Source organism: Natrix helvetica (genome assembly GCF_964273705.1).
Source record: "Natrix helvetica genome assembly, chromosome: 7".
NCBI classification, from domain to species: domain Eukaryota; kingdom Metazoa; phylum Chordata; class Lepidosauria; order Squamata; family Natricidae; genus Natrix; species Natrix helvetica.
The window spans coordinates 63954139-63971591 of record NC_138558.1 but is presented as its reverse complement, the minus strand read 5'-3'; the positions used below and the strand labels follow the sequence as shown (position 1 = coordinate 63971591).

The 17453-nt window shown below is 38.5% G+C and overlaps 1 protein-coding gene across 8 annotated transcripts in view; it reads right to left on the bottom strand.

Annotated features, from left to right (window-relative positions):
- The window catches only part of CLOCK (clock circadian regulator), a 70149-nt gene that overhangs the window by 14858 nt on the left and 37838 nt on the right, over positions 1-17453 (bottom strand). For 7 of the 8 annotated variants that reach the window (XM_081959452.1, XM_081959451.1, XM_081959448.1 and 4 more), the window contains 7 exons: positions 13813-13904; positions 12809-12898; positions 10347-10467; positions 6119-6232; positions 1355-1473; positions 795-877; positions 477-583 (listed from right to left, as the gene is read on the bottom strand). In XM_081959452.1, the coding sequence (XP_081815578.1) occupies positions 477-583; positions 795-877; positions 1355-1473; positions 6119-6232; positions 10347-10467; positions 12809-12898; positions 13813-13904 (726 nt within the window). The remainder of the gene's footprint in view (positions 1-476; positions 584-794; positions 878-1354; positions 1474-6118; positions 6233-10346; positions 10468-12808; positions 12899-13812; positions 13905-17453) is intronic. The other variant, XM_081959453.1, reaches the window with a different exon arrangement.

Here is a 17453-nt window from a genome sequence, read left to right as displayed (position 1 = left end):
GAATATGTTTACCATTTAATAATAATAATAATAATAATAATAATAATAATAATAATAATAATAATAATAATAATAATAATAATAATAACTTTTATTTCTAGACCGCACCCTTTCCTAGGCAGGACTCGGGGCGGTGTACAGTCATGTTAAAACCATATACAAATACATAGACATGAACATAGACATAGACATAGACGTGGACATAGACGGAGGAGGTAAAAAATATACTGTACAATTCTTAGTTAAAATACAAATATTAAAATACCCTTAAAAATTCCCCAATAAAATGTTTGCCAGGAGGTGGAAGATGGAACTGTCAATCAGCTAAGCCAGCTAGTCGGAACAGGTGATGTAATTAATTTAATTTAATTTGATGTATTTAATGCTGTTGTATTGGATTCTTACCCTGGGCAAAGATTAGACTAGATTACCTCCAAGATTCTATGATAATGTAGGATGGTTATGTTATTACTTACAATGTTCATGGCATTTTGCCAAATTTCCCAGGTCATCCACATGATAATAATCGTAGCCTGATGTCCCCAACACTTCAAATGGTAAATAGCCTATTATTGGTGGAGCCCTGGATAATGATACAAGGATTATTTCTTTGGTTTTCAGAAAAGAGAAAAAAATGCTATATGCTTTTTAAAATGCAAAGGTTGGAATCAAATAAAAATATTCATCAAGAACCACGGTATTCATTGTTTCCTGTACACAGCTAAGGCCAAATAATGTCCACTGATGCTAATAAAATGCTACCACATTCGTACTCTATTTGTAAGAAATGGCACCTGTGATCCAAGAAAAGGAACTTCCATTCTAAACTATGCCTGGAGGTGAACTCTTCATTGGGTTCTTCTACTGTGCTCATTTCCTAGGGAAAAAAACATTAAAAAAAGAATTAAGATTCTCAGAATTCCTCTGATCTAATCTAAAGACTCTTTTCAAATTGTTGTCCAGATAATGAAACTGATTCATTGAATGCAACTTGCTGCACCTGCATTACTATCCATTTTATAGGATGAACATTTCCCCACCACAGGAATTCTATGCATGCGATCAATAAAGGAACCACAGGCATCCTCAGCATTCCACTTATTTCTCTTCAGAGCTGGGAATAAGCCTGTTGATGTAGCGAGTCACTGTACTATTTCCAATTGATAATTCATGTGCTACATTCTTCTTTAAAGAGGGCAGCCTTTAGAAATGACTTCCAGCAATTAAATTTTGCATGATGAATGACTAACCACACAGATGTCAGCATATTTAAATAAATATTAAATAAGAATAAATCAGACTAAATTAAATGCAAAGAACTAGCAACGTTTTTGACTAGATAATTTTAACAAACCTTAATAAATTGAGGTGTAGCTAACCTAACTGTAGCTACAAAGCAAATTCTGTCTTCATATGAAGGCCTATGAGATCGTTGGATGGTTTCTTCATAACCATTATGTGCAGAGTTAGGCACTATGCAGAAAAGAGTTTAAAATTACAATAACTTCAAAGCATCAGCACAAATACATATAAACAAGCAATAGTTCAAAATATAACACAACATTATCTGAAAAAATAAAACAAGACTTCAGTTTTTAAATGAGAATTTAAATTAAATTATCACTTTAAATTAAACTATCACTTTAATGCAATTAAAGTGATAATAATCCAAAACCGTTGTTTTATTAGTGAAACTAATTCATTGGGAAAACTACTTAATTTTAATCGATAGCAAATTTTAACTTCCTATGCACTTCAGGCTAAAATCTAAAATATTCTACAACAGAGCTGTCAAACTCCCACCCCAGAGGCCAGATGCGTTACGGGCTGTCCATGCCCATCCCCAGTTTAGCGAAGAAGAAAAAGTCCCGATACGCCACGTGATGCCACTGTGATGATGTGAGTTTGATACCCCTGTTCTACAACATCTCACAGTTCGCCACTGACTTACAGAAGGAAAATACATAAAAGAGAATGCTAAGGAATATATAAACTTTGCTCATTCACAGACAGCTTATACCGTATTTTTCGGAGTATAAGACGCACCAAGGTTTTGAAGAGGCAAACTAAAAAAAAAAGTTTTTGCACTCTGCAGACCTCCCAAAACCGGCCCATTTTTTCACAAAAACAAGCCCATTTTTTTGCAAAAAAAGAGGGCATGTATAGCCTTTAGGAGGATTGTAGAGTGCTCCTGGGGGCTGCCGGGGGGGGGGCACAATTGAGCAAAAAACGGCCCATTTTTTGCTCATTTCTGCCCTCCCCAGCCCCCAGGAGCACTCTGAAAGCCTCTTAAAGGCAATGGACGGCCATTTTGGTGAAGGGGGCAGGGTTTCAAGAGGCAAAAAATGCTATATTCAGTGTATAAAATGCACCCAGATTTTCAACCTCTTTTTTTGAAGGAAAAAGGTTCATCTTATGCTCCGAAAAATATGGTAATTAAAAGGTTTTAGTTATTATTGGCCATCCATGATGTATATTAAAGGAAAGGTCTCTGGTAACAGAAGTGTGATGCGTCATGTCAATGCTTTCTCCATTTGATGAAAATACCCTCAATTCTTCTTCCTAAGCACTCACAGCTGTTTGATCCAAGGATGTCATCATTTACTATTATTGCACACAAGGAAAACCAGTTCCTGCTTGCCATTTACTCTGCTTAAGGGTCTTTTCAGCAGTTCTCATTGCAATGGTATTGTTAGTGCTGCTACCTGCCATGGTTGCCTTTCTCTGAAGAAAAAAAGTCACTTGAAACTACTATATGCCTTCTCTATTTTCACACCCAGTCACTAACAGAAAACGGCAGAAACCTCTTGAAAAAAAATGACTCTGTTGAAGAATACTGCCAAAATTAAAAATAAAAATAAACATGATCCAAATGAGCTATAAATAGGATTTCTGAAGATGCTGCTAGAGAGGATCTCCCAGCATGTAAAATAGAGGGAAATAAATAAATAAATTGCAGGTTTTATAAGTACACCACATCCAAGCACAAAGCAAAATAAGATTTATAAGTGCCAAGTCTGCATATCTTTTGCTCCAATGTTACACATATGAATAAATCTATATTTATTCAAAGGATTATTGAAGTTTTCTGTCCATTCAGACAAAAAGATATTCCTTGTATTATAATACAGGAAGCCCGCAACTTACAATTACAATTGAATGCCAAAATTTTGTTGCTAAGCAAGACAGTTGAGTTTTGCCTCATTTTACAATCTTTCTTGCCACAATTTTTAACTGAATCACTGCAGTTGTTAAATTAGTAACATGGTTCTTAAATTAATCTGGCTTTCCCCGTTGACTTCAATTGTCTGAAGACTACAAAAGGTGATCACATGATCCTAGGACACTGTAACTATCATAAATATTGCCAAACATCTAAATTGCCAATCTCAATTTCGATCAGGTGGCCATGGGGATGCTGCAATGGTCATAGGTGTGAAATATGGTCATTGAACAGTCACTAAATGAACTGTTTTAAGTTGAGGATTACCTGCATTTGTTTTATTCTATTTCAACCATTTGAGGGAAAATGGATGTAGATACAACTGTGTGAAAAAGTCCTGCACGCTTTGAGTTTTAAGCTCTATTTACATGTTTAATCAACTTTTCACTCATAGAAACCATGCAAAATTAGTACTTTGATGAACATTTTTGTAATCGGATTGAGACGCATAATTTTTATTAATATAACCGAAGTCTTTTTAAGGTTTTGAGTGAGTTTATTTGCTAAAACAAACACAACTGGAATTTTCGAGAATGTTAGGATCGAAAGTAGCCAATCAGCAGCGAGCTTTGGCTGACCAATCAAAATGCACAGAGGCTAAATCTATGAGCCAATCAATGTTGTCATACTCTCTGAAAGCATCGAGAAATTTAATTTAGCTCTGACTGCGGGCAAGGATGAAGGCCTTTGCTTTCACCAGTACTGAGCAGCAGCATCACATCATTGTGCTTCATGAAGAGGGTTACTCCTGTACAGAAATAGCCAAGAGAGTGAAATGCCATCACCCCACAGTGAGCAGAGTGGTTGAAAAATACCAAATAACTGGTTCAGTTGATGACAGGCTCCGCTCTGGAAGACCAAGAAAGTCGACAAAATGGCAAGATCGGGCTCTGCAACGCATTTCGATGGCTGACAGGAAGCTCACCTCACCTCAGATTAAAAGAATTTGGGGTGAAACATGTGATGTAAAAGTGTGCACAACCTTTGCTCACAGACGCTCACCGCTGTCATCGACATGCATGGGCCAAGAGGTATGCCAAATGGACCAACGAACAGTGGGCCAAGGTCGTCTTCAGTGATGAGAGCAATTTCTACTTGACTGGGAATCAGTGTAATAAGTACGTCAGAAGATTTCCAGCTGAAGAATTTAGGCCGTACTGCCTGAATCCATCTGTGAAGCATCCACATTGCACGTGATGATCTGGGGCTGTATCGCTGCTTCTGGTATTGGCCGGATACAAATCGTGCAGGGAATCATGAGTTCCAAGCAGTATGTTGAAGTCCTGGAAAAGACCAGGCTTCCTTCAGCTCAGCAACTTGTAGGAAGGACCTTTTACTTCCAGGATGACAACATTCCTTGTCATCGAGCCAAGTCCGTCCAGCAGTGGATGAAAAAGCATGGTGTTCGACTCCTGGATTGGCCAGCTCAGAGCCCAGATTTGAACCCAATTGAGAATTTGTGGGCCACGATTGGTTACGAAATAAGCAAGAAGCATCCGAAGACCAAGCAGGAGCTGACTGAATCCATTGTTGCAGCCTGTCACCACATTGTCACCAAAGATCACGTGCAAAGGCTTATACAGTCTATGCTGAAGCGATGACGTCTGGTGATAAGCAATAAGGGCTGGCCAATTTCATATTAGTAACCATGTTTGGCTACCTAAATGGTCCTCTTCAGGACCACAAACAATCAAAATGTTAACAAAACACTAGCATCAGCCTTAGTAATTGCAACACGTATGGCTCTGGGTATACATCAGTTAGTCTGTTTTCATAGTTATTGTAAACATGCAAGAAAATTCACAATCCCCATCCAAGCAGCACCAAATTGCAAAAAGCTTATGCTTTTCACTTAAAAACCACCAGTATTTATTTAAATATAACAATATTTGCATAGCAGTAAGCATAAAATATCATAAAATCAATGGCCTATCCAAAAAATATCATAAACCATAAACCGTACAACGTTGCAGGACTTTTTCACAGAGCTGTACATGTAAACTCAGACAATATAAACAATTTCCATTGTATGGAACTGAAGCACCACACAAATACTGAACTATTTAGAAAAGAGTGTGAAGCAAACACATCAGCAGTTACAGGAAGTAACCATAACCATAAACTAATTATGAAGAGTAACTGGCTTATTAGGCTACAATCTGACCAGACCTACAGATAGGCAAAGCAAGCTGTTATTTTAAATAGGTAATCGGAATAATCTGAAAAGAGCAGCAGATTTTTCATTTTGAGTTAATTTAATTGTGCTTGCAAAGGCAGAGATTTGGGAGACTTCCTGCCTCAAACGAGAAACTATGGTATCTTGATTTGCAAATGGTATGATGGTAGCTGCATTTGTTATTTTAACAATAGCAATCTTCAGGCATTTCTTAGTTACTTCTAACAGGAAGGTTCTTTCTTCAGTGGACTGAAAGCACTTTTGTTTCCAATTTTCAGTTCTAAGGTCCGTATGAGACACTACAATCATATTTACCAGACAGTGCCATCCCACTATAATTCTACTTCCACATAAAGGGATATGAGGTTGCAACTCTGAATTCAGAAAAAAAGCTTTTAAACTTAAAATACAGCTTTCTTCATCCTCATTATACACAATAATTTGTGTCTCTAAAATAATCAGCAGTTTAGGAAATTCAAATTAAATTATTGATATCAGTCTTTCATTGCCTGGTATTTCCATATACCGATCGTTGTAACATACCTCATTTCAGTGTGTTATTAATAATACTGCTGTTACTCTCATTATCAATTTAGTATTATGCCTATTCATTGTAAAAACACAAATAATTTTTCTTATTTGTTTTATTCTACCATAGATTGTGAAATATCTGAGAAATATTGCTTATTAAAACATACTACGTGCTTTAATTAACTTACTGTTACTCAAGGATTTGAAGTTTCCTATGCATTTTACATATTCATATGTAGGTGACTCTTTAGGGTCTATTGTCCCTCGGAGCATATGGCAACAGAACTCCAGTTGATTTTTTGCTGCAAAAATAAAACAATAAATGATGAAGTATCAAGATTAATTTAAAATCTGATATGTCCACAAAATGACAACCAATGGAAGAAGCTGCTTTTCATATGGCGTAACTTTATCTCAGCCGTCTACCAGTAAGTTTATTTTTAGTATCCTTGCACAATGTCTAGATCGTTCACATTTATAAAATAATGTCTGTGCAAGCGTACTGCATGTTCCTCCAGATTCAAAGGTTTACGTCCAGACTACCCTATTTCCCAAAAAATAAGACCTCCCCGGATAATAAACCCAATCAGGCTTTTGAGCGCATGTGCTAAAATAAGCCCCCCCCAATAAGCCCTCCCCAAAATATTGCAAAACAGCAGCAGCCATGAGATGACCATGCTCGCCGCCTCCTGCACTTCAAAAATAATAAGACCTCCCCAAAAATAAGGCCAAGTGCTTATTTCGGGGGTCAAAAGAAAATAAGACCCTGTCTTATTTTGGGGGAAACACGGTAATATCACTATAACGGCAATTTTAATCTTATCTTCCTAGCTCAAATTAAGACTTTTTTAAGTCTATAGAGCTATTAACATTGGAAAATATAATTATTTATAATAGTCTTTTTTATGGGCTACATTGAGAGTGACCAGCTTTTATGAAAATCAGATAAATCAAGAGTAGAAATATGCAGAAACCATTCATTACAGCCCATGGACTGTTATAAAAATGTAAAAATAGCTCAAGTCATCTTTTAGTTTCCCTGCAGATAATATCCAACGTTCACGTTCGAAGAAAGATTTTGAATATAGCTCTGGTGTCCACAGACACAGAATGATAAAAACAAAAAATAGCTTTGGTAAGTGGCATGCTGGAGCTGGCTTATGCTGCTTTGTGAGAGCCGATCGTTAGAATTTTCTAGAATTTTGAAAGCTGGCTGCCCAACAGAGTTGAATCCCAACACCCAACACAGTTGTGCTGATCAACTGTTTGGCAATGTGGTGATAATGGAACTGGCTGAGCCAGTTGCTAAATATTTACTGGCATAAAGCATAATAGAATCATAGGACTGGAAGGAATCTTCCTGCTCAAGGCAGGAGACATTACACCATCCCAGTTAAATGGTTGCCCAGTCTATTTTTGAAAGCTTCCAGTGATGAAGTACCACAACATTCTCACTGTCAGAACATTTCTCCTCACTTCTAGGCTGGATTTTCTTTTTAAACAAGCTTCCACCCATTACTTCTTGTCCTGCTCTCTGGTCCTTTGGAGAATAAACCAATCCACTCTTCTCTGCGACATTCCAATAGCTATATGTGGGTTTTTTTCAGCTAAAGATGAATAAAGATTATGTATGCCAAATAAAAGAAATTGGAGCAAGGGCTTGCAAACTGCATCTCTTGAAAAATGTTCCAGTAGCTATGTTGCTTTTGGGGGAAAAAAACCTGACATTTGCAGCAATGATAATTTATTCTGCAAAGAATATACATAAACACCTCAAACAGGTTGAAATGTTTTTGTGCTAAACGTTTACATAAAGAATAATTATGTTTTTTTTTCTAAAGGAAGTAGTTATAGGGGTTGAGAAGGAATTAGCTGTTTGATATTTTCCACAACCTATTTCAGGATTCAGTCAAACCTATTAATTAATTCAGCTCAGAAATGAATGCTATAAAAACTCCCAAAAAATGCAACACCGGAGAAAAGTAACCAGTATAAAGAAATAATAAAAGGATCCCTTCACCCTCAAAAATATCCTGTAATTGGGAAAGACACCAGTTGGTAGTCCACTACATTAAGACTGAGTCTTAAAAAGACTGGGACTGAACCAGTTAAGTCTAGAACTGGAATGGAGCAGATCCACACTCATTCATTCCATGCTAGGGAAACAAAATTGTTTCCAAATCCTTCTGCTTCATCTTGAAGTCTCTTTCTGGCTAAACACATCCAGTATTTCTAGTCTCTACCAATACTCCCCAGTTTCAGATAACCAGATAATGTTCAAGAACCTAGAAGATGCAGTATACAAATACAGTTTCCCTCTTTTCTGTAATTCAGAGTATGTAATCTTTTATAGCAACAGCAATAACACGTAGACTTATATACCGCTTCACAGTGCATTACAGCCCTCTCTATTACCCCCAACAATCTGGTTCCCCATTTTACCCACTTCACAAGGATGGAAGGATGAGTCAACCTTGAGCCTGGTGACATTCGAACTGCCAAATTGTAGGTAGCCGGTGACCAGCAGAGCAGCCTGCAGTACTGCACGCTAACCACTGCACCACTGCGGCTCTTATATAGCAAAAAGGGTCCTATCTATGCACAATGAGAAGATACTATCAGGATTAACAAAACTCTACTATTTGGAGAAGCACAAAAGTACCAGTATTATTTATACACCAGTATTTCTGTCAATCAGACACTATTTCCTTATAGTTCTTTATCCCCCCCGATTTCATATTTTCCTTTTCCTAACAGGTTTTTTAAGAGGCTCTTGAGCTAGACTCAAGAAACAGCTCAAGATCCAGTTAAAAATCTTGTTAGGAAAAGGAAAACAAGAAATGGGGGGGGGGGGGGGAGGGAATAAAGAACTATACAGGGACACGGTGGCTCAGTGGCTAAGACGCTGAGCTTGTCAATCAGAAAGGTTGGCAGTTCAGCGGTTCGAATCCCTAGCGCCGTGTAACCGAGTGAGCTACCGTTACTTGTCCCAGCTTCTGCCAGCCTAGCAGTTCGAAAGCACGTAAAAAAAGCAGGTACAAAAATAGGAACCACCTTTGGTGGGAAGGTAAATGTTCCATGCGCCTTCGGTGTTTAGTCATGCTGGCCACATGACCATGGAGACATCTTCGGACAGCGCTGGCTCTTTGGCTTTGTAACGGAGATGAGCACCACCCTCTAGAATCGGGAACAACTAGCACATATGTGTGAGGAGAACCTTTACTTTTACATTTAAACAATGAGGAGAGGGAGCGGCTAACAAATTAAAGTATTATTATTATTATTATTATAAGGAAATAGTATCTGACTGACAGAAACACTGAATAAATCAGAGGTCCCTAACCACTAGGCCAGTGATGGCGAACCTTTTTTGGCTCGCGTGCCACAAGTGGGGGGAGCGCAGGGGGGTCGAGTGCGGGTGTGCTGCACCCATAATGCAATGCGTGACCACCCCAGTGCGCATGCGCGCAAAACGCGCGACCACCCCCCATTTTTACATGTTTTTTTGCCCTCCCCAGGCTCCAGGGGCTTTATAGGAGCCTGGGGAGGGCGAAAAGAGCCTCCCCCGACCCCCCGGAGGCCCTCCAGAGGCTTCAGGGACTGTCCAGAGGCTTCCCTGAAGCCTTCGGAGCGCTTAAAACCACCCTCCGAGCAAACCGGAAGTGACTTCCGGGTTGCTCGGAGGGTGGTTTTAAGCACTCCTAAGGCATCAGGAAAGCCTTGGACGGTCCCTGAAGCCTTCGGAACGCTTAAAACCACCCTCCGAGCAAACCGAAAGTGACTTCCGGTTTGCTCGGAGGTTGGTTTTAAGCATTCCGAAGGCTTCAGGGATGGTCCCTGAAGCCTCCGGGGGGGTGGGGGAGGCTCTTTTTGCCCTCCCCAGGCTCCTATAAAGCCTCTGGAGCCTGGGGAAGGCGAAAAATAGCTTTTAAAAAGGTGAACTCAGCTGGCCAGCGCGCGCATGCACTCTGGCCAGCTGACAGGGCAGCGCCTTGCGTGCCCTGACAAATGGCTCCGCGTGCCACTTGTGGCACGCGTGCCATAGGTTCGCCATCATGGCACTAGGCCATGTGAAAGGCTGTCCACTCACAGCTCATAGCTCCACTCACATGAAAGGCAGGCCAGCATGCTCTTATGCTCATAAGAGTGGAGCTGCATGCGTGTATGCATCAGGCCATCTTTCTTGCAGCCCAATTCCCCTCTGCCACTGCATTGGGGCCATTTTAGTTGTTGTTGGTGTCATTTGTTTTCTGTCATACTATTCTTTTCATTTACTTACCATGTAAATTACTTCAGTAAATTCTTACCCCAACAAATAAATAATTCTTTTCATGAAGTTCATGCATATTTGTAAACATGCAGGTTTTTAAAGGATATTTCCTTGTAACAATAAAATAATTCAAAAATTCAACTTACATTTTAAATATTCTGGGGTCAATGAATCACTTTCCAACAGATGTGTGGATAGTATTTTATAAACCTCTGAATGTTCCCCCTCAGGGACAAAATTAAATATACTCTGATCCACAAGGTCAGACTAAAGGAGAAAAAAATAGATTGAAAACTAAAATGCAGTATTAATGAATCTCACTTTTTAATATAAAATCAAGTTGTCAAGAGAAAAAATATATACATTCTGTAGCACATGATCAGGTATGCTACATCAGTATTGATTCAGATGTGGCTAATAAAGGTTACTATATTCTCAATATTCATTGTGTCTTAGATTCTAGTCCCAGGAATAAAATTATTCCTGGGGGAATTATAGTACCCAACTTTAAAGTAGCTGTTGTGAAACCTCTGTGAAGAAGCTGCCTGTCTGTTTGGATGGGGACCATCTCCTCAGACCCATGAAGACTGTCATGACAAATTACTCCCAAAAATTGTCTTGTAGTCAATTAGGAGTCAAGAGTGACTTTTTTTAAAAAAATGTGGTCTACTGCTTTATTATAGAAGCCTTTCTTTTGTAATTTCTGCATAAATATATAGCATAAAATAATCTCCCTTGACACTTGGACTTCAAGTAGTGAAATATTGGTTCAGAGTACTCATTTTCAAGTGCTCTGAAAAATTCATGTACAGTCAGTAAGATTTTGTACTTATTTTCTTTCAGTGGCAAAACTTTATGCCACAGTACAAATATTTTCAGCTTCAAAATGTATGTATGTAGGACAACCACTTGCGATGGCCTCTCTGGAGAGATGAACCTACTGGTACAAAGTTTGGGCCTGGATCAGTAAGTGTAGAGAAGTACATATTTGCCAGCATATTTCAACTCACACATCTTTCCATTCTATTATTATTATTATTATTATTATTATTATTATTATTATTATTATTATTATTATTATTATTATTATTAGTTTATCCACTCTTCCAATCTTTAGCATATTAAAAAGCTAAAACAAATTTTATACATCAGGTTTATTTTTGCCAAATAACATCCGTCTCTTAATAATACTTCTTTTGAAGCTAGTTTGTGCTATTGCATGAAGTACTATTCAATGAAAAAAAAGTTTTCAAAAACCAGAAGCCATATCTTAACATAATTACATTGGTTCTAGCCATAAATATTGATTTGTGAGCATTTAAAGCATTAAAGAGAATGCATGCTTATATATATTGCATCTTATTCATCTATGTCCAAAAAGAAAGTATAGTAGAAGTTTTGAAAATGGCCAGCCTAACTAGTATACTGGGATGGTAGGTTAAAGAACTTCAACTTCAATCCTTTCATGATCTCAACCAGAAATATTACTAGTAGTAAGGTGACCAACTTTTTTACAATGAAAAGGAGGACAAAGCACGTTCTATTGTCCAAAGTAGTCTGCATGGGGAGGATACCTGTACTGTGGACAATTACATGCCATCATACTCCACCTGCTTCTTCAATAATTTATTAATATTCTGTTAGTAATTGCAAAAATGTATATTACTTTCTCTACTCAGAGGCCAATTCAGGAACATGAAGAACTTGCTGGATTTACACAGGCATTCTTGCATCTTACTTGGAGCATGTATTTGCGTATATGCAGTAATTATAGGCTTAAATCTTTTGCTGCCCTTTCCTATTTATTTATATGTCTGGTCTGCCAGCTGAGATGTAATGGGATTTTTGGTAACTTAACAAATGTATAGTAAAAAAAATCAAGATTATAATTACTTAAAATAATAAAATACATAATCAAATTGGCCAAATGAATATTAAAAGTGACAAGCTGTGGCATCACTGGTTATAATTCATCCCTAACACCTTCTGGAAAATCTATGCTTTTAGGAAGGTCATGAGGTTGCTTCAAACAAAGGGGAGCTACTACAGAGAATGACCATGTCTGGCCTATCTTTAACAAGTACTCTCTAGTCAGTTAAGGGAGACGAAGTCTGTATAGATTATATATTTAGCTTTAGATTATATATTATGTTGACCTCAAAATGCTAATAGTGCAACTGCCACAATTACTTAATATACCGTAATGCTGGACAAACACTGGTGAATGGAGCAGGCCCTAGGCCTGACAGAGTTGGGATATATATCACTTTCTGAGTTCTCCAGAAATCTTCCTGTCATAGCACTGGCCATAGAGCAAGTATAATACAAAACAGAGCAGACTTTCCTAAGCTGATGCCCTCCTGGTGCAATGAATTTCAACTCACATAATTCACAGGAAGCATGGCCTGAGAGGAAATCCAACACATCTAGAGGGCACCAGGGTTGTGAAAAGCTGAGAATAACACGGTAGAAGTTCCACTGAGAAAAACAACAGAATCTTTAAAAAGATGAGAATGCTGTTTAAATTCCAGATTCTTAAATGGCAGATGGTAAATTGCCCATCAAATGACTTTAGAAGTTTGGTATCTCTCTGAAAGTGTGTACTTACTGGCAAATGTTCAAGTAAGGGGGTTACACTTTCTGATACATATATTATACTTCCATCTGTCATGATTGCTAGAAAAAAACCATCAAGAGCCTGAAATTAAACAAAAGAAACAGTTAGAGATAAACTGGTCTCTAACTGTTAATTTAGTTAACATTCAAAAAAATGAAATAACTTAACTGAACGTAAAAGTAAACCTGCTTTCCACAGTGAATAATATATAGTTGGCAATGCTGAACATTATTTAAATAGAAGACCCTAGGTTAGGCTGGGAAAATGTACAGTGTATTCTTTGAAATTATTTTTATTTTATTTTTCAATCTAAAAGACTCTCAACAGCAGTAAAGTTTATTTTAGATAAAAATTAAGAAGGCTGAAATTCAAATAACTTAAACAAAATATCAGCAAAAATATTATTTCAAAATACCAGGAGGAACAAAAATAGTAGAAATTGGCAAGGGAACTGAAGTAATAAATTACAATTTCATGAATACCCAGGAAAAAAAATAGCCTTTGCTGTCTTTTGGAACCAAGTCCTTAGTGTAGACACCACTGCAAAAAACAAAAGAAAACAACAACAAAAAAAGGCTAATTCTGCTTCCCTTCTCAGAAAATGGTGAAACAGCAAAGTAAAAGTCTTTCAAAGTTTTCAAAAATCAGGCATGTCATGGAAAAACAGACAGCATCTTCTATAAACTAGATTCAATTTCCTGGGCTTTGAAAAGTGATAGGAAACTTCAAAACAGGAGTCCAACGTTAGTCCAAGAGTCAATTTAATATTACAAATATACAAATATTATATTCCAAATAATAAAAAACACCCCCCTTCCCTGAATACCATTCTACATAAGTGACATTTCATCAGAACTTATTTTCATTATATGCTATTAATAAAAATGCACTTAAGGATAATGTAAAGCTAAAAAGTTACATTCATCTATACCAATATAATATAAAGAAGTAACAATAAGAGTCTAATCACATATTTTAAGATGAAAACAAATTACCTCTAACATTAACTGAGTGAATTCTTCATTACTAAGGAATGTGGGTTTCCAGTCCTGTCGAATCTCACTGGCATCTGACTGGGCAGTGATTTCTACAAAAGAAGATAAATTTTCTGTCCATAAAGACAATCTACTCTACCTATGCACCTTTGCTTGCTGCTAACAATCCAGTCATTCTAGTTGGGGAGAAGGCAATAAACTATGTATAAAGAAGAAAAATGTAAGTACTGAGTCAGTCAAACCGATGAAAAACAAAAGGTTCCTTTCTCATTATTGCAAGATGGCCCAGTTTGCATTTTGCTTCAAAGGGTCTGCCCAGGATCCTACAAGACTCCTATAAGACTATTATTTTCCAACAGCAAATGTTCATTCTCCATGAGAATGAAGTCAGTTAATCCTTTTTAAGTCTTAAATTCCATCCAGCTAACGCAATATCTTACATGATCTTAAATTGCTCTTTAGATAAAGAATGCATTATTTCCAGCCACCAAAAATAATAATAATAACCCCAACTCGACTTTATATTCTGGCTGCAGCCAACAACTCTTTTTTTTAAAATCGGTATTATGCTATAAACCAATAAAGCTCACAAATGTAAGATGAACTTAAAATCTAAACAATTTGTGTGAAAGAGAAGTACAATAGTGAATGGGGCAAATTACATTCTAAGAAGCTCAAGTAGGAAAGAGACAAGAGAAAGCTTACATCTGGTATGTCAATCAAACCTAAACCAATGAATTCAAACGGTGAGCAAAAGAATCAGTCAAAACCAAGAAAAGGTGGGCTTTAAAAAGAGGACAGGGAAACTCCATTTGGCCTTTGGTATAGCATCTTTCTTGAGGGAAGAAGTAGAGCAGCTTTTTCCCAGTTGGCACCCAGCCACATAAGCAAGACTCTAATTCTCAGGGAGCTGGAAAATGGAGATACAGGAAATATTTAGCAATTTAAGAACTAGCAGGAGTAGAAGTCAATCAGAATCTACTTTTTGTTTATTGTAAACCATTCTTGCCCTTCAATTTTCTGTACTGGTTTTTTGTGTATGTTTATTCTGGGCTAAAAATAAACAGTCCTTTTACTTAATTTCTTCCTATATCTGTCTTTCACACCTATCACTATAACTTAAATGGACATTTTTTTAACTTTTTCACAAAAGAGAGAATTATACATCTAAAGAATTCCTCATGAAATTCACCTGCAGCCATATGTTTATACTATACAATACAATACAATAGCAGAGTTGGAAGGGACCTTGGAGGTCTTCTAGTCCAACCCCCGCCTAGGCAGGAAACCCTATACCAGCGATGGCGAACCTTTTTTGGCTCGCGTGCCACAAGTGGGGGGAGCGCAGGGGGATCGTGTGCGGGTGTGCCGCACCCATAATGCAATGCACGACCGCCCAGTGCGCATGCGTGAACGTGTGACCCCCCCCATTTTGCATGCTTTTTTCACTCTCCCCAGGCTCCAGAGGCTTTATAGGAGCCTGGGGAGGGCGAAAAGAGCCTCCCCCACCCCCCCGGAGGCCCTCCGGAAGCTTCAGGGACTGTCCGGAGGCTTCCCTGAAGCCTTCGGAACACTTAAAACGACCCTCTGAGCAAACCGGAAGTGACTTCCGGGTTGCTCGGAGGGTCGTTTTAAGTGCTCCGAAGGCGTCAGGGAAGCCTCCGGATGGTCCCTGAAGCCTTTGGAACGCTTAAAACGACCCTCCGAGCAACTTCCGGTTTGCTCGGAGGGTGGTTTTAAGCGCTCCGAAGGCGTCAGGGAAGCCTCCGGACGGTCCCTGAAACCTCCGGGGGGGAAGGCTCTTTTGGCCCTCCCCATGCTCCTATAAAGCCTCTGGAGCCTGGGGAAGGCGAAAAATAGCTTTTAAAAAGGTGAACTCAGTGCCTCGCGTGCCCTGACAAATGGCTCCGCGTGCCACTTGTGGCACGCGTGCCATAGGTTCGCCATCACGGCCCTATACTGTTGCAGACAAATGGCTATCCAACATCCTCTTAAAGACTTCCAGTGTTGGGACATTCACAACTTCTGGAGGCAAGCTGTTTCACTGATTAATTGTTCTAACTGTCAGGAAATTTCTCCTCAGTTCTAAGTTGCTTCTCTCCTTGATTAGTTTCCACCCATTGCTTCTTGTTCTACCCTCAGGTGCCTTGGAGAATAGTTTGACTCCCTCTTCTTTGTGGCAACCCCTGAGATATTGGAACACTCCTATAATGTCTCCTCTATCCTTTTCATTAAACTAGACATACCCAGTTCCTGCAACCATTCTTAATATGTTTAGTCTCCAGTCCCCTAATCATCTTTGTTGCTCTTCTCTCCACACTTTCTAGAGTCTCCACATCTTGATTCTATCCCTCTGTTTATATAGCCTAGAACTGTGTTGGCTTTTTTGGCAGCTGCTGCACACGGCTGGCTCATATTTAAATGGTTGTCCACTAGGACTCCAAGATCCCTCTCACAGTTACTACTATTGTGCAAGGTACCACCTATACTGTACCTGTACATTTCGTTTTTGTTGTCTAAATGTAGAACCTTACTCTTTTCACCATTGAATTTCATTTTATTAGATAGTGCCCAATGTTCAAGTTTGTCAAGATCCTTCTGTATCTTAAGCCTGTCTTCTGGAGTGTTGGCTATTCCTGCCAGCTTGGTGTCATCTGCAAATTTGATGAGTTCCCCATTTATTCCCTCATCCAAATTATTGATGAAGATGTTGAAGAGTACTGGGCCTAAAACAGAGCCTTGGGGTCCTCCACTGCATACTTCCCTCCACGTAGATGAAGTTACATTGAGGACTACATGTTGAGTGCGGTTAGTCAGCCAGTTACGAATCCATGTGGTGGTGATGCTGTCCAACCCACATTCTTCTACTGTATCTAATAGTAGGTTATGGTTTACCTTATCAAATGCCTTACTGAAGTCCAAGTAAACTATATCAACAGCATTCCTCTGGTCCACTAATTTTGTCACTTTGTCAAATAATGCAATAAGATTAGTCTGGCATGATCTGTTTTTGACAAACCCATGTTGGCTTTTGGCTATTACTTTGTTTACTTCTAAGTGTTCACTAATTCGTTGCTTGATTATCTTTTCCAGAATCTTTCCTGGTATTGAGGTCAGGCTCATAGGTCTATAGTTTCCTGGATCTATTTTTTTTTTCTTTTTTGAAGATGAGAACCACATCAGCTCTTTTCCAGTCCTCTGGTAGCTCCCCAGTTCTCCAGGATCTCTGAAAGATATAGTTCAGTGGTTCTGAGATCTCATCTGCCAGTTCCTTCAGAACCCTGCGGTGTAATCCATCCGGTCCTGGTGATTTGAACTCGTCTAGGGTAGACAGATGCTCACTTACCATTTTCTTTCCTATTTCAATTTGTGTTCCTAATCTGATTGTTGTGGTGCTGTTTTTGATAGGTTGGACTGTTTTATCCCTTTGGGTAAAGACAGATGCAAAAAATGAGTTAAATAGTTCTGTTTTCTCCCTGTTGCTTGTCACCTTCTTGCCACTTTCTCCCAGCAATGGACCAATTGTTTCCTTAACTATTTTCTTGTTTTTAACATGTTGGGAGAAGCTTTTTTTGGTACTTTTTTTACTTTTGTGGCAAGCCTTTCTTCATTGTGAGCCTTAGCTTTCCTTACTTCATCTT